The 21,110-nt window shown below is 38.1% G+C and overlaps 5 protein-coding genes and 4 long non-coding RNA genes across 11 annotated transcripts; 5 read left to right on the top strand and 4 right to left on the bottom strand.

Moving 5' to 3' along the window:
* Positions 1-198: 198 nt before the first annotated feature.
* On the bottom strand, positions 199-6,829 carry LOC116918239 (menin-like). The gene is given in 18 exon segments (XM_032923911.2): positions 199-1,410; positions 1,591-1,879; positions 1,939-1,975; positions 2,049-2,256; positions 2,360-2,602; positions 2,663-2,815; positions 2,878-3,432; positions 3,435-3,488; positions 4,562-4,627; positions 4,890-5,064; positions 5,135-5,266; positions 5,329-5,437; positions 5,494-5,624; positions 5,680-5,827; positions 5,888-6,070; positions 6,134-6,331; positions 6,389-6,558; positions 6,697-6,829. Coding segments are annotated over 18 exon segments (3,387 nt in total). The 5' UTR covers positions 6,700-6,829; the 3' UTR covers positions 199-877.
* On the top strand, positions 2,702-4,702 carry LOC123470553. Its single transcript, XR_006644254.1, has 2 exons — positions 2,702-2,842; positions 2,949-4,702. It is a non-coding gene; the product is annotated as an uncharacterized LOC123470553 (long non-coding RNA).
* Positions 6,830-7,111: 282 nt separating the features above from the next.
* On the top strand, positions 7,112-7,350 carry LOC116915552. The gene is made up of 2 exons (XR_004390076.2): positions 7,112-7,173; positions 7,240-7,350. It is a non-coding gene; the product is annotated as an uncharacterized LOC116915552 (long non-coding RNA).
* A 684-nt stretch (positions 7,351-8,034) lies between these two features.
* Positions 8,035-11,680, bottom strand: LOC123470552. 2 transcript variants are annotated; one of them, XR_006644253.1, is made up of 9 exons: positions 11,531-11,680; positions 10,816-11,010; positions 10,427-10,746; positions 10,200-10,347; positions 10,027-10,072; positions 9,728-9,967; positions 9,401-9,639; positions 9,170-9,333; positions 8,035-8,102 (listed from the first exon to the last, which is right to left on the bottom strand). It is a non-coding gene; the product is annotated as an uncharacterized LOC123470552 (long non-coding RNA). The 2 variants fall into 2 exon arrangements; XR_006644252.1 differs by lacking the exon at positions 8,035-8,102 and having other exon boundaries at positions 8,910-9,333.
* LOC116918232 lies at positions 8,999-11,525 on the top strand. The gene is made up of 8 exons (XM_032923894.2): positions 8,999-9,146; positions 9,396-9,641; positions 9,741-9,888; positions 10,006-10,136; positions 10,229-10,351; positions 10,458-10,606; positions 10,781-11,012; positions 11,127-11,525. The coding sequence occupies exons 1-8, from the start codon at positions 8,999-9,001 to the stop codon at positions 11,237-11,239; spliced, it is 1,290 nt and encodes a 429-aa protein (XP_032779785.2). The 3' UTR covers positions 11,240-11,525.
* A 117-nt stretch (positions 11,681-11,797) lies between the features above and the next one.
* On the top strand, positions 11,798-14,133 carry LOC116918231 (serine palmitoyltransferase 1). Its single transcript, XM_032923893.2, has 11 exons — positions 11,798-12,014; positions 12,112-12,213; positions 12,280-12,378; positions 12,440-12,561; positions 12,644-12,684; positions 12,738-12,870; positions 12,940-13,069; positions 13,134-13,331; positions 13,389-13,500; positions 13,575-13,828; positions 13,891-14,133. The coding sequence occupies exons 1-11, from the start codon at positions 11,967-11,969 to the stop codon at positions 14,056-14,058; spliced, it is 1,407 nt and encodes a 468-aa protein (XP_032779784.1). The 5' UTR covers positions 11,798-11,966; the 3' UTR covers positions 14,059-14,133.
* LOC116918240 lies at positions 13,090-14,760 on the bottom strand. The gene is made up of 3 exons (XR_004391458.2): positions 14,508-14,760; positions 13,955-14,049; positions 13,090-13,855 (listed from the first exon to the last, which is right to left on the bottom strand). It is a non-coding gene; the product is annotated as an uncharacterized LOC116918240 (long non-coding RNA).
* A 268-nt stretch (positions 14,761-15,028) lies between these two features.
* LOC116918227 (cationic amino acid transporter 2) lies at positions 15,029-18,007 on the top strand. 2 transcript variants are annotated; one of them, XM_032923884.2, is made up of 13 exons: positions 15,064-15,536; positions 15,634-15,661; positions 15,735-15,835; positions 15,893-16,048; positions 16,113-16,217; positions 16,277-16,557; positions 16,625-16,722; positions 16,786-17,028; positions 17,090-17,202; positions 17,265-17,429; positions 17,492-17,577; positions 17,642-17,664; positions 17,743-18,007. In XM_032923884.2, exons 1-10 carry the CDS (start codon positions 15,269-15,271, stop codon positions 17,402-17,404), a joined length of 1,533 nt encoding a protein of 510 aa, XP_032779775.2. In that variant the 5' UTR covers positions 15,064-15,268; the 3' UTR covers positions 17,405-17,429; positions 17,492-17,577; positions 17,642-17,664; positions 17,743-18,007. The 2 variants fall into 2 exon arrangements, with proteins under 2 accessions (XP_032779776.2, XP_032779775.2); XM_032923885.2 differs by lacking the exons at positions 15,634-15,661; positions 15,735-15,835; positions 15,893-16,048 and having other exon boundaries at positions 15,029-15,536.
* A 191-nt stretch (positions 18,008-18,198) lies between these two features.
* On the bottom strand, positions 18,199-21,105 carry LOC116918224 (probable ATP-dependent RNA helicase DDX27). Its single transcript, XM_032923876.2, is given in 10 exon segments — positions 18,199-18,688; positions 18,690-18,782; positions 18,846-19,160; positions 19,229-19,299; positions 19,365-19,481; positions 19,552-19,811; positions 19,877-19,989; positions 20,063-20,119; positions 20,176-20,645; positions 20,701-21,105. Coding segments are annotated over 10 exon segments (2,232 nt in total). The 5' UTR covers positions 20,990-21,105; the 3' UTR covers positions 18,199-18,241.
* Positions 21,106-21,110: the final 5 nt, after the last annotated feature.

Raw genomic sequence — 21,110 nt, 5'->3', positions numbered from 1 at the left:
CTAATACCTTCCAGAAAATAAATCTTTACAGACTTGAAGTACCTTTAGAACTAACGGTGATCAAGCATTCGAATAAACATATCCTGACTGTCATCCTAATATTCGTACCATGCCTTCGAAGTTCGAACTTCTTTCTAGCTCAGAACTCTGGAGAAAAGTAGAATTAAATAAATTAAATTCACTAAAAAGGGTCGGTGATTTAATCGTCATATTTTACATATTTATTCACCCCAACGATATCAGATACACAATCAAAAGATATAAGGATGGCATTTGTCCGTTCAGTAATGAACTAACTATCCACATTAAAAAAAGGTTTTCAGAATAGAGTAAGAATACAGGTACAAATTTCACTCATATGTCTTTGCCATCACCGTGGAATGTATGAATTCAGCCACAACGAATTCGACGCACAATGAAAAAGGAAATAATGGCTTCAATTCCTTTTTTATCGTTTGATTTGAATTCTGGGCTCATAAACCCCATTACACATAACATTATTGGTTGGGTTATCTTCGTTCATGACACTAGCTGAAAACAGATCAACTTCTTCCATCACTGGGGAAGGGTAGGCAGCTAGGAAACTCGATTAGAAAAAAAAAAAAAAAGGGTGGCAGTAATTGAGGGGAAAAACCAAAAACCAAACTGCGCAGTAGCATTTGGTAGAAACACGAATGTAAGGCAAAGGCTGTCCACAACCGACCAAAAAGCATCCAGATATTCCATTGTGAATGGAAAAATCTGTCATTTCGGTATTTTTTGTAATCACACATTATAGAAACAGGAACCCAAAAATAAATAACAAAAAAAAATCATAATAATAAAAAAATAAAATAAAACTGAACTTTCAAGCCTTGTCAATTAGTTGGAAAGTTCATTATTCCTTTCTGGTTCTTTTTGGTCGGGAAAGATTCGCATCACGTCCTTCCTGTTTGGCATCTTTGGCTTCTTCTCCGCGCAATTTACGACCACCCAGCTGAACCTGGCTCTGTGCCGTTAACTGGAGCGAAATGGCGTGCGTGTTTAGCTTCTCCGAAAGCAGAAGATCTTTGAGACCGGCCATTTTATGGCTGCGTAGGTACAATTTTGGTTTGTTCACTATTTTCACCGGGCTGTCCGTTGAAGCAGCAGTCCCTGAAATATTCAAAGAATGAATCGCTTGCGTATACGATCCGGTTTTCGTATCCGGACCAAGGAAAAAGGCGGGACTCAGAACCGTTCGACCACAGAGATCAGTTAGGGCGGCCAACACCGTCGACCCTAACCACGCCTTCTGGTCGGCCGTCTTGTCACCAACATGACTGTCAACTAGCCGCTCTTCCTTCTCTTGCTCCTTTGCTAGCGGCCATGGGAGGACAACTTGATTGGCGTTGGCATCGAGATTTTCTCGATGAAACTCGGCCTTGCCCTCTATAAACCAAACACTCCAATAAACAACACAGCATGGCTAGTAGATTCGACATCAAAACCCAGATGTGCGAGCAAATTGGGTCGCACAAGCGGGTTAATCCATCACCAGAATATTTCCTTGCAGGGTGTTTATTGCAACTTTCGGTTGTTAGGGATCTTATCTGTTATTGCATAACTAACCTGGTGGTTTCGTGACTGGTGTGTATTCTTCTGCCACCTCCGAGCAAGAGATGACGACGTGTCGGCGAACTTGGGAGTCGAATTTGGAGATGGTATTGACTAAAGGTTTTGCCCATCCTATATGAAGGACAGGTGTGCAACTTCCTTCCTCCCATTGACAAATTCCGTCGTAAAAGCGAAGTAAGTGGGCGAAGCATTCAGAATCTTTTAATATTGAGCGGGCACTATGACCAGAACCTTCGACCTTCATTACAAAGGGAATCAGCTCATTGGCAATCTCGAGAAATTCCTGTAGTGAACAATGATAGCTATTATCCAATCTTGAAATGATCTGTAATAGTTCCAAACCTTGTATATTTCTTCATCCTCTCGCGAATAGTTGTAGCTGTAAACATAAACAGGGTAAATGTTGGAAGTTCTAGAAGAAGAAAAAGAAGAATTTTGTGTAAGGTAAAAACCTTCGAATGGCATCCGCCGCATTAGCCCAACTTTCGAGTGCTTCTTTGTACATCCGGTTTCGATAGAAGTAACCCCCTTGGTAAGTGTAAGGATAGACGTGGCTGTTACCATAACATCGTCTCGCCACCTCAATAGCTTGACTAAAAAGTTGACCACAGTGGCAGCGACCAGGAGTTGGACTTAATTCTTCTAAATCGGCCAGATTGCCTAGATGTGGTCAAATTCTGATATTAGGATGTTATTTTTTTTTTTTTTTGTTTTTTTTTTTTGTTTTTGTTTTTCAAATTTAAGCAGTTGGAAAAATTATTACCGAGGGCCATTGGATATCTTGTAAGATGACCTGTGTCATACAACACCCATAACAAAGACTGCTGCATTGACGCGACCTCTAAACTGTCAGTTGTCGCGGTAATACTGGGATTGATGGAAGAAACCAATGAGGCAACCTCTGTAAATCTAGAACAAATTACAGGGTTGCCTGAGACGTAAAGCCAGGATCTTGCTTGTATTCCAGCATCTACAGGCTGACCCCTTTTGTCTTCGTTGCCTTTTCCTAGAAGAAAGTCAATATATTTTTGGTGGTTCAAAATTTAAACAAGATTTTGAGATGTACCATGCCATGTCACTTCAGCAGTTTCTTTTCCCTCCAGTCCAAAAATCACCCAGGCATGGTCTTCTGACAGTGCCAAATGTACATCGTTAAAGCCAAGCACTTGGCAACCAGCAACCACAGCAAGGGCGACACCAAAACAATCCAATTTGTTTCCTAGGGGAAAAAAGTGTATCCAAATTGGTATTTGAATAGCACTATCTAAATTAATTGATTACCTGTTAAATAGCTATATAAACTTTGTAAATGTGCACGGTCTTTGTAGTAACTTCTGGTTAATGTATTCCAGATTACATCTGAAACTCTTTTTACAAGTTCACGTGTTGCAAACTCTGGACAGCCATACTGTGTCACATCCACTGAACTTTTGATGACTGCCCTGAATTTTACATACAGTGCTTCCACTATGGGCCATTCAATTTCTGGAAAATCATCTTCTTTTCTAACTGGTGGTATTGCGAGAGGTTTTTCACTGGTTTCATCAACAGTTGTCGTTAAAACAGTCGATTTGGCGCCACTAAGAATTTGTTGATTGCAGGTAAGAGTATTTTCAATGCACCCAACGATAATCGATAACAAGGCTAAATCTGGTTCGGTAGTTCTTTTTAAAATACTTTCAAATAGTGATACGACTGACGTAACGGTTTTCAAGGGAAATAATCTCTTCTCTTCCTCTGAGAGAGCGTCCATATTTCTTTTTCCCATGCCTTGTTGTTGATTTGTTGTGAATGCGCCCGTCCGTCCATACATGCGGCCTACATTGATTGCAGTAGTCGGTCTACAGCCCATTCGCCATACTGTAGGGTTGTTCGTCCACGAACTAGCGCATCTAGCGGCATAATTGGGTGGTAAATAGTTTACAGCTACGTAGGTTAGTTAATCGTTTGAGAGGCATGGGGAAAATAGGTTAACTTTGCGCGATTCTGCCACTAGATGAGCTATCGGCTGTTCCTTCCCCAGAAAACACCACACGCTATGTCAAAAACGCGCGATAAGCTTTAGGCCAGCCGTGTCAATGAAGTATGCCATTCCACGGACCGTTCCACTTTAATCTAAGTACTGCGCTTATAACTTTCATATGCCCATCCAGATCCGTACTTTCACCTTTCGGTTTCATTTTTTAAGAACGCCCATACCCGTGTACTAAATTCCTTGACTAAACCTAGGTATAGTGCCTCAAGCGCAGCACGTTTTACATACACATTCACTCTATATGTTAACGGGTACTCATGGAGTACACGACCAATTAAAATTCCGGTTTGCATTAAAAATAGAAAGACAAAGCAAAACAAATTCAATGTCTGAAATGAAAAGATACATCATTTGATTATATGCTGTTATTCGTGACCAATGTTCCTAGAGTTGCAAATAGTTTAATATATTGAAACTCTATAACCAAATACAAGTATGGCTATACAACAAGCTTAAAGGATACCGCACACATATGGTAGCTGATATCGAAAAAGATCTGCGGCCCCGAAGGTGCTTTTTGAAATGATCTACTTATCGATCATCAATCGAAGAATTTATAGGGATCAGACGGACTCCTTTACTACAATAGTATCACCGTCTTCAATAGAATAAAATGACAAGGGTCGAAGGTCGTTATCAAGTGGAATACATAAGCCTGGATTCTGTATTGCAAATTTGGAAATTTTATTTCGAATGATTTTTAAAAGATGCAAAAAGAAACACGATACCTTGGGGCCGTAAGAGAAAAATGTGAGTTCAGAGCTATGAAGATTAAAGAGCCTGTGGATTAAAACTTTCAGTTTCTGAACCTCCATGGTTACAGGGAGTTTTTTTGAAATTTGGTTTGACCCCCATTCCAAACGCAGCACTGAAAGTTATGGATTATTCGTCTGTATATATATGAATATTTTTATTTAACGAAATACTCACTAATTAGTGCATTCTTTAAAGTAGTTGGTTTTGTTTCGTATTCGCCTTGTTCAGGTGGTCCATACTCTGGAAGAATAAAAAAGCACATCAAAGAAATTTAAATTAGGTTAGGAAGTTAGAGAAGCTCAAAAAGCTCAAAAATTAAAGATGAGTAATTTGACTGTTAGGACGAGTGTAGCCCAAAGAAATAAAACTGCCAATCTAGGGATATTCTTCGTCATTCATACTGTAGGAGAGTAGTATCTATACAAAACCTATGCTCGAAGTTTGTATATTCTTCCTCTCCAAATAAAAAATATATAGCACTAATAGAGGAGTTGAAACCTACTTTGCACAAGACATTTGTAGCGAGGATGTTTTGCTTCAAAATTTCTCATTTCTTGTTCACCATTCGGAGAGCGCTGTTGAGACAAAGCGATCAAATATTCATTTCCATTTTGCTTCAGATAATCCAGCTCTGCTCCGCGCCTATCAACACTAGAGATTTGGCTACCATTGATAATCTAAACAACAGGTTATAAATGCATAAGGAAATGTGTGGAAATACAGAACCAGATGTTAAGAAAGGTATACTTGAAGATTCCCAATTCTAGCAATAATCCCATGTGAGAAGGTTTCTTGGCTATAGACTTCAAAGCCCTGATTACTGCATAGCTTAAGATCGACTAACATGGGCAGTTTATCCAACTCAGAAATATGTTCCCACTAAAAGTATAAAGTAGTAATACACCAAGAGTCAATCAATCAAAGACATTGTACTATTTTACCTGTGTGATTCTGTTATTGGACAATGAGAGCTTTAAAAGTCTAGAAAATGATTTTTCCTTTACTTGGATGTTTCTCAGGCCACATCCATAGAGAGACAATTGTTCTAAGCTAGAAATGTAACACTATCAGTATACCATAATTACAAAAATATGGATAAGACTTACTTAGGCAACTGTCCAAGTTTGTTTACTTCCTCCCAGTATTCAATATGATTACCTTCAAGATTCAACACTCTCAGTTGGTTAAAAACGTCACTGTCCATAAATTCGAGACATTTAATATTATTGTTCGGAACCTAAAAACTAAAAAAATTTAGTTTGAAACTTCCATGTCGTACGTATTCACTTTACCGCTAAAACTTCAATTCTAGGCCACATTGCAGAAGCCTGGACAATGGTTCCCCAGGTGTAATCCATATGGCTTATTTGCAACTGTGTCAAATTACTGAATGCTGCTTTCAGAGACAAAGGATTCTCTGGAATGGCTAATTTGTTATCACTAGGATGATAAAATATGAAATAAGCAAACCAATTGTCATGAAATATAAGGGGATCTTACCTGACGTTTAAAACCGCCAATCTTGGCAGCTGGCTCGTGATGGCTGCAATCCCTACCCATGAATTAAGGAGATTGGAAGAGAGATCCAATTCTTCTATGTTGGGACACACTTCCCCCAAGTCATGTTTGCTATGATCAATGCACAAGTGATCAAGCACTGCAATGCTCAACTCACGCAGATTACTTCAATAATATTAAATCATAAATTAATATCTGAGACAAAATGGAATGGTAAGAGCAATATACCTTTGCTTTCGGCCAACCTTTTCAAATCCCACTAGTTCCAGAAATGGAGCATTCATCTCATCTCTCAGTTCACTTATAAGTAACTTGTCTGCATAGCCATCTGTGGAACCCTTAAGGTATCGATCTGAAAGGGCTTGACTAAACTCTACATTTGGCTTGATTTTGTTCATACGAACAAATGAACCTGCATTTAATTTTCTGTCCCATTCATGTACACACATACACAAACTTAGAATTTTTCTTAATGCTGCCTACCTCGTTACAAAGTACTGAACTCCTTCATGTGAGCCACTATGTTTTCCTCTTGACGGGTCATCCCATTCTACACCAAGCCAAGTTCCTTTAGTTGGTGGAACTTCACCAATATAAAGAATGGTGCCTCGAAAGCCATCACACTCCACTCTTGTTCCTACAACATATTCTCTCTGTAACATTAAAAGAAATTGAATGCTGCTTAAATTTTGCATTCCAGTTCAATCTGCCACACATAGCACTCAGTGGTGCAATGACCATGACAACCAAATATCCATGCAGATTTCAGAAATACAAAAATATTTTCTTACCATGCTGGAATGAAACTTAGGATCGTTGTTAGAATGTTTAAGGAAGTTGTCAAAGTATCACTTAAACGCAGGTTCTAGAGCTACAAGAAGCAGATGTTTGACGGATTGCCGACTTCTTTAATCATGAATCAATAGAGGCAATTCACATCGCGGTTTCGCGTGTCAATTGTTTCGATGTCCGCCATTTTCTCTGGTTGTTTATGTCATGTTTTGCGTTGTTTGTATTGGCTGAAAGTGTTATTTCCCAATACAAAGTGGATTTTGTGAATCAGTGTTTAATTTTTTTTAATTTTTTTTTGTGTCAGTTAATTGCTACGTATCTTGGTTAGTATGAGTAGCAATTTCTGTTTCCAGATCACATTTCTTGTATTTTTAAAAAAATCTTTTCTGTAGGGCTGTCATGGGTTTTCAATATTGTTGTGCCCCGGGTTGCAAAAACAAATCACATTAGAGTTTGTAATGCACATTTTGTTCTAGGTAAGTCTCAACAAATTTATTAATAGTGAATGTGTCTATCTAATTCTTCTATTTGAAATCACACAGGAAAACCTTTTTAGTACACTGGAGAAACACACCCAGACTGGGCCCCATCCCTGAATCTTGACAAAGTGTATTTAAACGCTAAGTCAGCCATGGATAGAGAGTCAAGAAGAGTAATTTTAAATGATTTTTTTTTCAAGAAAAGGTAATACAAATTATAAAGTATAATTTATTTATATGTTATGACATCAAAAAGTTATATGTTATAGTAATGTTACAAATAAACAAAATGAAGAGTTATAACCTTCGCTTTCATCAACAAATTTTTTGTTTAAAAGACTGATTGCACAAAATGATCCAATTCCCCCATCGATAAATCTCTTGTAGGTCTCAAGGCCCTTGTAAGCCTTTATAATCTTCATGCGTGTATGGAGACTTGTAACATAGCAGGTAATTTACCAAATCAAGATTGGTTACCAGTGGCATTTTTCCTGCGATGCTAAGTCCATTGCACCAATACTCTTCGTGAATTGTATAGGGGCAATCACAACCTACTATTAATAGTTTTGCTGCATACTTACGTTTATCTTCTGACAGCCCTACAGAAAAGATTTTTTTAAATACAAGAAATGTGATCTGAAACAGAAATTGCTACACATACTAACTAAGATACGTAGCAATTAACTGACACAAAAAAAATTGAAAAAATTAAACACTGATTCACAAAATCCACTTTGTATTGGGAAAATAACACTAAATTTTTCAGCCAATACAGACAACGCAAAACATGACATAAACAACCAGAGAAAATGGCGGACATCGAAACAATTGACACGCGAAACCGCGATGTGAATTGCCTCTATTGGCTTTTTGTCATGCCGCCTGAACAGTGAACACGTAAATGAACATGTGGGTAAAAGTTGGAACTACAACAAAAGAAAAAATCAGATTAGTAATTCTTTCAACTTTTAGATGGCGTTAGTAAGAAAATTTGAATTGGTTATGAGAAAACTCGATTTTCATTGCTCTCAAGTTAGAACTAGTTCTCTTATAGTTTAAAAACTATTATAAAAAAACAAAAAGAAACAGGTTTGAATAAAGTCGAACATTTTTGCCGTAAGAGTGAAGAAATAGTGCACTAATATAAACAAATGGATTCAATTGAATATGGATATGTGTTGATCTGTCTTAATATTTTACATTTAAATATTTTCTTTTTAGAACATTGAATTTTATACGATCAACGCTTATACGTTTGTAACTTGATATAATAAAAAAAAATTTGAAACACAACGAATAGCATATTGGTACAAATCCATTTGCTTCCGTATAACTTGAGCTCTACTTAGTAGTTTATAATGGCGGAGGAATGTTATCTAAATTCGCGAAGTCATTCACCCGAGAGGGAGAATGCTTTACACTCATATGATCGACCAGAAGTAAAACAAAAAGTAATTAAGTGTACTATGTGAAACCTGTTCGCCAAAGTTGCGCGATTGGCATCATCTGTAACTGAACACGTTACTAACGAGCAGGACAATGATAACCTAAATCATTGGTAGTTCAAAATCAAAACTCAAGTAAATAGTTCCTCTATATAGAAAATCATCAAAGTTCAATGGGGAGTGGTTTGTTTCCAGTTTGTTTGTCCATTTACGACTAAAGGGGTCATTGTTGACAAGCTCAGATTCCTGTACTGCGAATAGAATGAAGAACAGAACAGAACAAGAAGATCCAACATCGATCAAGTATTTATAGGACTGCTTCCGTTATTGTCGTAGTAACTTTACCGATCAAATTTTAGTGAGTGCAGAAATCGAACATGCATTTAGTTTTATTTTTTGTAAACGCACTTCTCCTTGGCGACATTGTGCGTACTGATATGACATCATCAACTCGAGCAATCGAAACTGATTACAGTGGCAGAAAAGCTCGTCAACTCCTAATTCACCCATTTCCAGCAAGACCGGGTAAACTTTAGAATAGCACTTACCAGGACTTTTTCACTCCCGAAAACCTGAAGTCTTCCTTCGTTTCATCAGAAATACCTTATTATTGAATCGTGGTGAAATACGACAACTTATGTTTTAGCAGAAGTCGTGACTGACCAAGTTCCAAGTTCGTCTGATATCTGCATACGATTTAAAGCTGCTCCATCTATTTTTAAAGAATAATAATTTAATTGGCAGACAACTAATAAAGGATTGTTTAAATTTTAGCTGACCTTGTGGTTCCTCGTCAAAATCTGTTCGGCCTATCCAATATAAACAATGCGTACAAGTTCATTTCGCCATTTATCAACGCTGCTCCGAGACCCAAGGGCCGCAACCCTGAATCGCCAAGGACTTTTAGCAGTTGTACAAGCAGAGATGGCCACATGGGAAATTGCGTCCCATCTTCCTTTTGCAATGCATATGGAGGACGTTCGGGTGGTTCATGTGGATCACTGGCTGTTTGCTGCATCTGTAAGTTGGCATTATTTTGCGTTGTTCATAATGAATTGCGGAAATACTTCAAGCCTGATTCAAAATTGATTTCATAATTGATTTACCTTTATAATAAAGACACTATTGTGAAATGCGGAGAAAAGACGACGTTGAATAACACTTATTGGCGAAACCCTCCTTCTGTAAGTTCCGATACGTCTTGTAGTCTGACTTTCACATTGGACAACAGCCTTATCGAGCAGAGAAAACCTATTTGCCAAGTTCGGTATGATGCGAATTCTTATTACGACCCACTGTTTGTCATATCGTCTACTGAAATTTTAATCCATTACTGCTTCACGTGACTAACAGGAAATGTTAAAAATATTGTCATTATCTATAGCTTAGATTTCAAAAGCTTCACCGTCGCTCAGCCGAATCCTGCCACGTCACATTGCGATTCCGATTACCTTCAGGTCGTGGGAGCCGTTAATAAGGTGCCCATCATTTGTGGAGATAATGACGACCAACACAGTATGAAAACATTGAAAGTGTTATTACTCTCACTGGTCCTTAAGAGGGTTTACTTTCTGTTACCGTAACTTGTTTAAAAAAATTGTCTTCAGTGTACTTGGAAGCTCCATCACCAACGACTGAGTTCCTGTTCTTAATGAAGTTCGGTGTATCGTCGGTCACTCGTACTTGGAACATTGGTATCTCACTCATTCCTTGTGGTGCCGACTTTCTTGGTAGATGATATTTTGTTTAATTAGTTTTTTAAAAGCCAAACATCAGAGAAGCGCCAGTAAGATTATTTAAACTACCTCAATTTTTTATCCCGCCTTTTAACCACAGCTCCAAGAGATTGCCTTCAATATTTTACAAGACACATGGGTACCGGATCTGTGAAGTCCTTCAATTGGAGAGACGCTTCTGGTATGCGTCAATTGGCTGATATGGATTACAAAATTTGTTTCCGGAATGAAATCATTACCAACAAACAGGTAGCGTGACAACATGTGAAGCCATTCCGGATTACTTCATGATACATTGTACCTAAGCCGAGATTTTTTTTTCTTTCTCCGGCTTGAAAGCTTCCATGTTGAAGTAGATGTTTAAAATAATTTGGATATGAGGCTTTTATCTAAAAAAAAATAAAGTTGTGCAACAATTTACAGAAAGCTACCAGAATTTGTTACACTCAGTGCATTACTCGAGGCGATGGCCAGAGCTTCCGGCTTGGTAGATTTCCGTCTAGTACATCCAGAAATGGTGCAGTTAATTGTCCTGATGATTTCGTCCTCATCCCAAATGGGTTTAATCCTTTGATACCAACGGACGTTTCGGATCGTTATTGTGGAGGCGCCCTCAATCCTGCTGCTACTGATGGACCTTCCGCTACAGTTTGCTGTAAGAATCGAATTTTTATTTGGTTTCGCCTAAGACATGCGACAGTCTGGTTTGCCTTTTCTTTACGTGATGTTATTTTATCACTAATATTATACTGTATGTATTGCCTTTTAGCCACCATTAAGGATTTTAGCATGATCTACCATACAAACGATGTAGAGGGGGCTATTTCGACTGAAATAGAAAGTTCTGGATTTTGCTTCGACTATGAACAAAGATTGGCTTAAGAGGATCAATTTGCCATTCCGATAAGACCGACATATAAAAGGGAAACAGGCAATGAAATTTCTTGCACGATCTTTGCTCAAAATAGGACTTAAAAAGTGAAAAGATTTACATTTTATTTTGTTGTTTTCTTACACAATTGCTTTGACTGACGAAATAATTATTTCAAAGGTAGTGACGAATTAACCCTGAACATACATACAACCCCCTATTTAATTTGACTATTTGAGTTTAATTATTAAAAGTTACACGACACATACAGTAAATACATGGAACTGATTTGATTAATTTACCTTAAATCGCTGACACCACAGAAAAAAGATTGGGATTCGAAGTTAGAAATTTAAATTAATTATTCACAAACCAGTCCTGTGGGATCCTTGCAGCTCGGACTGTCAAGAGCCAGGTAAGACACGTGTGTAGTGTAGAGTACTGGATCACTAGACTAGATGGCTTTATGTCTAAAGCAGAAGACATTGGAGAACATACCGGTGACGTTGCTATGTAAACAGAAAGATGACAATCCTCGTTAGGCAATAGTAGGCAATACAAAAAATCCCATATAGTGGGCGATAAGAGCTAGTGCCTTTTCATTTTGGGGTTCAGAGAGCCACTCCCTTGTTTGTGACAAGTAACTTACTTCCGTGACGAATCTCCATACCTTGCTTCGTGCGGCTAAACTTTTAAATCATTGAAAGTAGATCTATAGCGTTCCTTGACGTTTCAAGTATGGCCGTTCAATGGGATCTGTATGAAATGTACCTTGCGTTATTACAGGTGAATACTGTTGTTTCGTTTTAGACTTGAGTGTTTACTCTTCCTGTTGTGGCTTCTAGTAATTTTGAATGTTTTTTTCTGTTTGTTATTTAAACAGGCTCCCCTGTATCATTTGATTATTGAAGGGCTTTTGATGGTTTGGGTTGCGTGGCTTCTTCTTAGGAAACCCAAAATTCGTAAACCAATACTAACTGAGAAGGTTGGTTCATCATAATTTTTTTTGTGAGATCTACAGTCATCTGATCTCATTGAAATGATATTTCAGGAACAAGAAGAACTCATCACAGATTGGCAGCCTGAACCTCTTGTTCCAGATACAAATGAAGACCATCCAGCTCTAGATCCATTTGTTGTTGAAGGCAAAGTATGTTGCTTGATGAAAACTAGCTTCATTATCTTTCAATATTTATGGAGAATTTCATTAGGTTGGCAAGTATGTTTGTGTCAACGGCAGAGATTGCCTTAACCTTGCTACACATAACTATCTTGGACTGGTTGAAGATAAAAATATGGAAGACAGTGCAGTGGAGTGCATCAAGAAATATGGGTGAGATCACCATTCATTCATGTGGTGTTATTATTTTTAAATTGTGAAAGATCATTGACCAAAACTACACTTTTGTTACTAGGGTGGGCTCATGTGGTCCTAGAGGCTTTTATGGAACTGTTGGTAAATATTTTCTACTATGAAAGATTACAGGTTACATAGTTTGTCTATCCCAGATGTACATTTGAACCTGGAAACACGTCTGGCTGAGTTTATGGAACTGGAAGAGGCTCTGATCTACTCTTATGGGTTTTCAACAATTGCCAGTGCTATTCCCGCTTATGCAAAACGAGGCGACGTCATATTTGCGTTCGTAGAGCATAAATTTCGCTTACAAAAGTATTTAATAAGCTTAAATCTACGACCTATTTATCACAGGGACGAAGGATCTAATTTCGCAGTCCAAAAAGGGCTCGAAGCCTCTCGCAGTGATGTTCGATTTTTCAAACATAATGATATGAAAGACTTAGAGCGACTGTTGGAGGCACAGAGTGCAAAGGAGCTTAAAGTAATTTCATATCGAGAATGCATATTCTTGTAGGCTCTATTTAACCTTTGGATTCTATTTTCAGAATGGCAAAAATGGAAAACCGGTTAGAAAATTTTTGGTAGTGGAAGGAGTCTACATGAACAGCGGAGATATTTGTCCATTACCAGAAATTGTGGAGTTGAAGTCGAAGTACAAGGTTCGTCTCTTCGTCGATGAAAGCATATCTTTTGGCACTTTGGGACGACACGGTAAAGGAATTACAGAATATTATGGTATCCCGGTATGTAACGGCACGTTGCGCATTGGTTTCACCATTTTAACAATAATTTTATCACAGGCAGACCATATAGATCTAATAATGGGAAGTCTCGAATATGCCATTCCATCTGTTGGAGGTTTCTGTGTAGGGACATCTTACGTGGTCGATCATCAACGCCTTTCCGGGCTAGGTAATTTGTTATTATTACTATATATTTCACAAGGTTGATTTGTTACGGTAATGAACCATGTATTTATTTCCCAGGCTATTGCTTTTCCGCATCTTTACCTCCCATGCTTGCGGCAGCAGCTATCTCAGCAATAGATACTATGGAGCATGATCCTGACATGTTTTTGGATCTGAACAATGTATGCCGCAAGTTGCATAGTGCACTTTCTACTCTGCATCAACTTCGTCTTGGAGGACATAGAGACGCTCCAGTCAAGCATTTACGTCTCGCAAAATCCACAGGTTGTCATAATCATGACGGTCAATTACTTCGCCAAATAGCAAACGAAGTAAGAAATGTTTGTTTTCATGTGAACCTGTATAAAAATTGACAATTATTTTTCAATAACAGTCAATGAAAAGAGGTTTAGCAGTCATCGTAGCGTCCTATTTGGATCAATCAGAGCGCTTCTTACCACAACCAAGTCTACGGTTGGTGGCCAATCGGCTTCTCACTGAAAATGACTTGGATAAAGCGATCAAAATTCTCGAGGATTCTTGTACTGCCGTCCTTAGTTGATAATATAATCAAATTACTTTTGCATTCCGTGTAATTTAAAGGCAAAGTATTAAAATAAACCATAGAAGAAAGTGCTATTTTAGTTCTAGTTTTTATTTTCTAACATGATGTGCATGACACTCTTCCCTACACAGGTTTGAAAAAAGAAGCAATATTTTTTAGAATTAAAGATATGTTTAAAAAAACTCTAGCCTTTTTATGAGGAATAAAAAAAAATAATAAGAAGAAGAATAAAGAACTATCATGCAAAGTTTCAGTTCAGTTGGTAGTCTTTCTAAACATGAAAATTTGTTTTAATAAAAGTTACTGTTGGGCCAGGTTCCCAGGTATGCACTTTTCATTCATTCAGGCATGACTTTTCAACTTGTTCCATTATAAAAATAGAATGAATCAAATTATACTCCTGGGGAGAATATGAACAATAAGCACTTTAAGCAGTTGATTTTTACTTGCTATAATGGAGGAGCAGGGCAGATGCACAGCAGACAATAAGGCAGCCATATCTGCAAAGACAGCTTAATATAGATGTACTGTTGAAGGAAATCAATCTACAATGGCATCACTTCTAAACAAATGGGTCTCCTTCCACTAACAGTAGTAAAAACTGCAACATACTAAAATTCTTATAGCAGAACTTTTGAAGCCAAAGAAAACCCCATTGAATATTTTCCTATTTCTTTATTTCTATTGTATACCCTAGATTAAAACAATTGCCTTCATCACCTTCATGGATTGTTCAGACATGGTTCAGAGAACTAGTCCATCCTGTTGGCTATGGTTCAGATGAACTTACCAGTCAGGAACTTACCTGGAGCTCGTCTCAACATTCAACACCGTAATAGAAAACGGACAAGACACCACCACGGTTCTATCACCGCTGTCAACTATAGTTTCCGTCTTTCCGACTTTTGATGACAAAGCAGAGGGATTGTCTGGGACATGGCATATGATATATGACATGAGGGTCCTAAAAACCTGTAAATTGTGCGTTTAGATGGCGTTTGATTTCTGTTTACGTATTTGTCTGCTACTGCCAGTTCCATTTTCCTTGTCCTTGGCACATCAATGTATGAAATGTTTAAAAATGTGTGTTAAATTTATTTTACCTAGTATGAGAGCCCATGAAAAGTTAAAGTGTTGATTGCAGTTACAAAAAATAGAATAAATTTTTGCTAAAGAACTATAGCCAGGTTGACAATAACCCTCTGCTATGTTTGAAAGAATCAACGTGATTTCACGTCGACTTTCACGACGAAAAACATATACTGAAAATGAAGATGGAGATTTATTAGAAAGTCATTCCGGGACTGGACCCAAACTTTTAAGAATTCTAGGCTTGTTTGATTTAACTTTTCTAGGGATAGGCAGCACATTGGGAGTGGGAATTTATGTTCTAGCAGGAAGTGTAGCAAAAGATTTGGCAGGACCAGCAGTCTGCCTGTCTTTTTTGGTTGCTGCCATCGCATCTGGAATAGCTGGTATTTGTAATTTTTTGTTTTTGCCTACATTTGCCATTGCATCCTGTTTTGGAATGTTCTAAAATTAAGGTTTCTTTTTTTCCCATCTATTTCTAAGCTTTATGTTATGCTGAATTTGGAGCTAGGTAAAGCTGATATATTTATTACTTCACTGACCTCTAAAGAAGGTAACAGAAAAGTTTATTTACTAACCAATAGGGTCCCAAAAGCTGGATCAGCATATGTGTACAGTTATGTTACAGTTGGAGAATTCATTGCATTTATCATTGGCTGGAATCTTATTCTAGAGTATTTGATAGGTATAACATTATTTTTAATCAACATAGTAAAATACCTAATGTATGCCATTACCTTAGGTTCTGCAAGTGTGGCTAGGGCACTTAGCTTGAATGTTGATGCAATGGCTAACCATAGTATGTCCATGTTGTTCACTTCGGCAACCCCAATTCATATACCGCACATGTCACCCTATGCTGATTGGTTATCGCTGATTGTTACGCTGCTAATGACAAGTACTTCAGAACCTTATACAACTAATTAGGACTTAGGTGATAGCGTAAACTCTTTGAATTTCAGTAATTCTAGCCATTGGAGTGAGGTCTACTGCGCTTTTTACAAACACCTTCACCATATTAAATTTATCAGTTGTAATGTTTGTAATAACTGCTGGAGCTGCATACGGTAAGGAAAGTTTTTTTACTTACTTGTTTTCTGTGTCAACATTTTTCTGAATTGAAAAGCTAAATCTGAAAACTGGATGCTGTCAACAAATGAAACGCATAGCAGCAAATCTGCTGGAATTGGTGGATTTTTCCCATATGGTTTTAGCGGAGTAATGGCAGGAGCCGCTAAATGCTTTTTTGGTTTTGTTGGCTTCGATTCGATAGCTGCTGCCGGTGAAGAGGCTAAAAACCCCAAGCGCAATATTCCTTTGAGTATTCTTCTTACTCTGATTGTGGTTCTCGCTGCCTATGTTGGTGTATCCATCGTGTTAACGCTCATGATCCCCTACTATGCCCAAGTATTGCTACTCACCTTTTGATGTGGCCATCTTTATATTCATACTTGGTCGATTACAATCGTATTAGGACAAAGACACACCATTAGTGCACGCGTTCCAGCAAGTTGGCCATTCATGGGCGGCTTGGATTGTCACTGTTGGATCGGCTTTCGGATTAACCGCGAGGTAACATTTGATACTTTCAAATATTTGAGAAAATCGTTAACTAAGGATGCTTGAAAATTGCAGCTTGTTAGGCGCCATGATTCCAATGCCGAGAGTGGTTTATGCAATGGCAAAAGATGGACTTCTTTTACGATGTCTGGCTGCAGTTCATCCAAAATTCAAGACACCTTTTACCGCCACAATACTCACTGGCTCTGTTGCGGCTATTTTCGCTATGGTGACGGAGCTGGATTCCTTGGTTGAAATGATGTCCATAGGAACTCTTCTGGCATACACCTTGGTGGCTGTGTCGATTCTCATCCTGAGGTAAAGTTATTTGAATGGAAATTAGCCAATTTATCATTGTTTTCGTTGAAAATGGGTTCAGGTATGAAGGGAATCCCGCAAAACGCAGTGTCGATTTGAACGGTTCATTGCCTTGGAAACGTGAGCCGACACAAGCGTCATCAAGGAAGTCCAAATTTGCCATTACAATTCTGTGTAAGGGCATCGTTCTGAAGATTTCAAATAAGCTTTGGCGCTAAATGATAATTTTTATTTAGGTTTGCTTACGGTGATCTTTTGCCTAATATTGGCATCAATCGAGCAATCTCAAGTCTATCACGCTGGACTGATTATTTTATTAGTTTCAAGTGCAATATCCAATGCTGGGCTCAGTTTTGTTTCTGAGTTTTTTACCTAGATCAATCGGCGCCGTTTATTTCATGGTAACATGGTAACTTAAGCATTCATAAAAATGTCTATTATACGATACTGATTTGTTGTTTAGGTTCCGCTTGTACCATTGATTCCAGCAATAAGTATATGGATTAACGTTTATCTCATGTTTCAACTATCACTGGCCACATGGTTACGGTATGATCATTTAAATTTACAATAGTAAACCTACTTACAGCATTTTATTCTGTGAACTCCCTAGGTTTGTTGTGTGGATGGCTGTCGGTAAGGCAACATTTAATCATAAACCATCAAATGCAATCGTTGACGGAATCTTATCTTTTGTTGATTTATGTTAAATAGGTTTACTTATTTACGGAGGATACGGCATTGGCCATTCTACACTAGAACGAGAAGCTGCATCGTTTTCGACGTTTATGCCTGAAGAAGACACTTCTCCACTTGTTAATTTATTGGCTTCAAATGAAGAGACTTCCCAAAATGAATGATTTAAGTCCTTCGCTATGCATTTCTTTCTGGCTATTGCGCAAACGATCTCTTTTTTTCAACTGTTTTCTTCTATAATGATTATTATTATTCAAGCACAATATAATGCAGTATTAACTTCTCATTTGTTAATCTTGAAAGACAGCGAAGCCGAGTTCCAACTCCAACCTGTGCTTTACGCACAATTTTACAAACCTTGGCAGACCTATAATCTCTTTCACCATTTCCAAACTAGTAGCAAAGCTATAATAACTTAGCAATCCTGAAATCATGTGAGCAAAAGTGTAAAACTAAACAATTTACAAGTCGCGATAACTTGAGAAATTGTATTCCTTTAAAAATTATCAATACCATTTCATTTTTTTGTTTTCCTCGATTTTGTCTGTCGATTTTGAACATTTGATTGATACCGAAGTCTTTTCACCGACCTCTGGCTCGTGTCAGTTAAATCTGCAGCGAATGCCGAATTGGACTTTTTGGCTACTTGTGCCTTGACAGCCCTGGTGTCACTGACGTCATTAGTGGATCGCATGCTCTTAGGTTTACTTATTCTCTTTGCTGCACGTGCTTGCATGAGCATGACCTTCTTCAGTTCCAATTGGGTTCGCTCTTCTGCTGTCATTTCACCTTTTTTCTTGGTCTTCTTCTGTTCTTTCTTCCGCTCATTACGTTTTATCTTCTGATTTTCTCCTTTCTTTTTTTTAGGCTTTCCCCGTTGCTCTGTGGTATCCCCATCAGCTGACAATTTAAATCGATTCTTTTCGTCTAAACGCTCTTGATGAGTCTGGAACCACAGAACGCTTTGGTGCAGCTGGCTCTTCTTTAACCTTGACCATTTTTTCAGCGCGATTTATTTGATTTTCCATTGCTGAAAGCTGACTTTCTGATTTTTCCTCCTAACGCACAAAAGTATAGTACATGATAAAGGTTGCTTATATTCAACGTAAATAGCTATGTACCGTTATAATGCTTTCCACGTCGGGTTCAATGAGCGCCAACTTTTTTTTATATTTTGCTAAAATCTCGTTTGGAATCAAGCGTGATTTGACAGGGTTATTGGCCCTTTTGACGATCTCCTTAACAACCTTTCGTTCTCCTTCTCCGGCGAGCGATACAGAGACGCCGCTCCGTCCGGCACGGGCAGTACGCCCAACTCGATGGATATAGCGTTCTATGGTTGGAGGCATCGTATAATTAATGACTGTCTGCACCCCAGGGATATCTAAACCACGAGCTGCAACATCTGTGGAAACCAAAATATCTATGTCTTCCTCCTGAAAGAGTTCAACACGGGCATTTGTATTATATTGTACACAAATATTGTAGACCACTTTTGGAATACCTTAAACTTTCTAAGAGCTTCCAAGCGTTGGGGTTGCGAGAGGTTACCGTGAAGTTCCCCCACTCTTATTCCTGTAAGAGAACGAGTGCTGATTTAAAAACAAATTAACCAATCGCTGCAAAAGTAAATTTGATACCTAGCAACCCAAGCTGAACGTGAAGTCTGTGACAGAGCATTTTGGTTTGAACAAACACCATACAGTGATGACGGAATGTACGACATACTAGTGCGCACAAGATTGCTTCTCTGTCACCTGTAAAATAAACATGATACGATAGAAATAATCAATTGGTTAAACTAATCGGGATAGTAGTGCGAAATACCTTCATGATTTGGCCTGATTCGAACAAACTCTTGTCTCAAATTGAATGCTACGTCTCGATTATTGTTAACAAACACCTTGATGGGCTTATTTAGTGATACTGCGGCCAAATCTCGGACTTCGTTACTCATAGTGGCAGAGAAAAGCATGGTTTGCCGCTTACGACCGCACTGCATTATAATTTCTTTGACTTGCTCAATGAAAAATTCATCCAACATCCGATCAGCTTCATCTAAAATTAATACGTCAATGGCTTCAAGACTGTATAAGGAAATAAAAGGGATATTATAATTTGTAGAATTTTAAAAATTTAATAAACGGGAGACCTGAAGGATGGAGTGTTGCGTAAATGATCAATCAAACGGCCAGGCGTGGCGATTACGACATCTGGATTACCGCGAAGAACTTTTTCTTGCACTTTTAAATCGAGACCACCAATCTGCGTTAACATCAAGATTAGAATCCATACACATATTGGGGAAAGCATAGAAATTGAAGATGCAATAACTTACCGAGAGCCCTATTTGAATGTTTGTAAACTGTGATAGTTGCTTTGACACTTGGTAGACCTAAAACAAACAAAGAATACAGATATGCATGAACAAATTTTGCTTCTTTAACATACCTGAACTCCCAACTCTCTGGTGGGGACAAGAACTAGAACACGAGTGGTAGCTGATATCTTGGGACGATACATTAGCCTCTCCAAAACTGGCAACATAAAAGCTGCAGTTTTGCCAGTTCCTGTAGCTGCACAACCACAGATATCTCTCCCTAATAAAGCAACAGGGATGCATGCTGACTGAATAGGGGTTGGATGGACAAAGTTCATGGATGCGATGGCTTTCATCAATGGTCGGGACAGGTTCATTTCATGAAAGCTCTGAGCTGGCTCATACAGCAAGGAATCATCAAAGAAATCTTCTCCCATTCCCAAGTTTGGATCAACATCTTCACCTGACTTCTTCTTTTTTAACTTCCTTTTCTTGTCACGCTCTTTGTCTCGCACATTGTCCTTTGTTAGTTCATCTTCAGACAACAAATTTTCTTCAACTTCATCATCCATTTCTTGTTCACTTCCATCTTCTTCAAGAGCTGCAAAAAAAATAATAAATGAAGATGCAAAAAAAAATTTAAGAAATCCACAAACCTTTTTCTTTCAGAACTTGTGCAATTTTATCGTCTGTCTTGCTTTTAGCTTTCCGTTTAATATATTTCTGAACGTCGTCTTTCCACGGATCTGCATTGTAGTCCCCAGCATTCCCAATAAACTCAAATTCTTGGCTGAATGTTTTACTTTTTGCCTTGATTTCATCCCTCTTTAATTGTTTGGGCTGAAATTCTTCTTCACTTTCAGATGATGAATCATAGACGGGAATGTTTTCATCGTCAGATTCAATAGTTTTCACTAAGTCCCACGTGCAACTAGGAGCCTCCATGTTTTAAATGTCACACACCGAAGTCAACTATAAAATATATTTCGTCTGCAAGTGAATACGGGCAACTAATTTTTTTCTTTCCGAAGAAATGCTCTTCTTAATTTCAAAATCATTTTGACTA

The sequence above is a fragment of the Daphnia magna genome, linkage group LG3, assembly GCF_020631705.1.
Source record: "Daphnia magna isolate NIES linkage group LG3, ASM2063170v1.1, whole genome shotgun sequence".
Taxonomy (NCBI): Eukaryota; Metazoa; Arthropoda; class Branchiopoda; order Diplostraca; family Daphniidae; genus Daphnia; species Daphnia magna.
The sequence above is the reverse complement of the archived record's forward strand: the minus strand, read 5'-3'. Positions and strand labels throughout refer to the sequence as shown.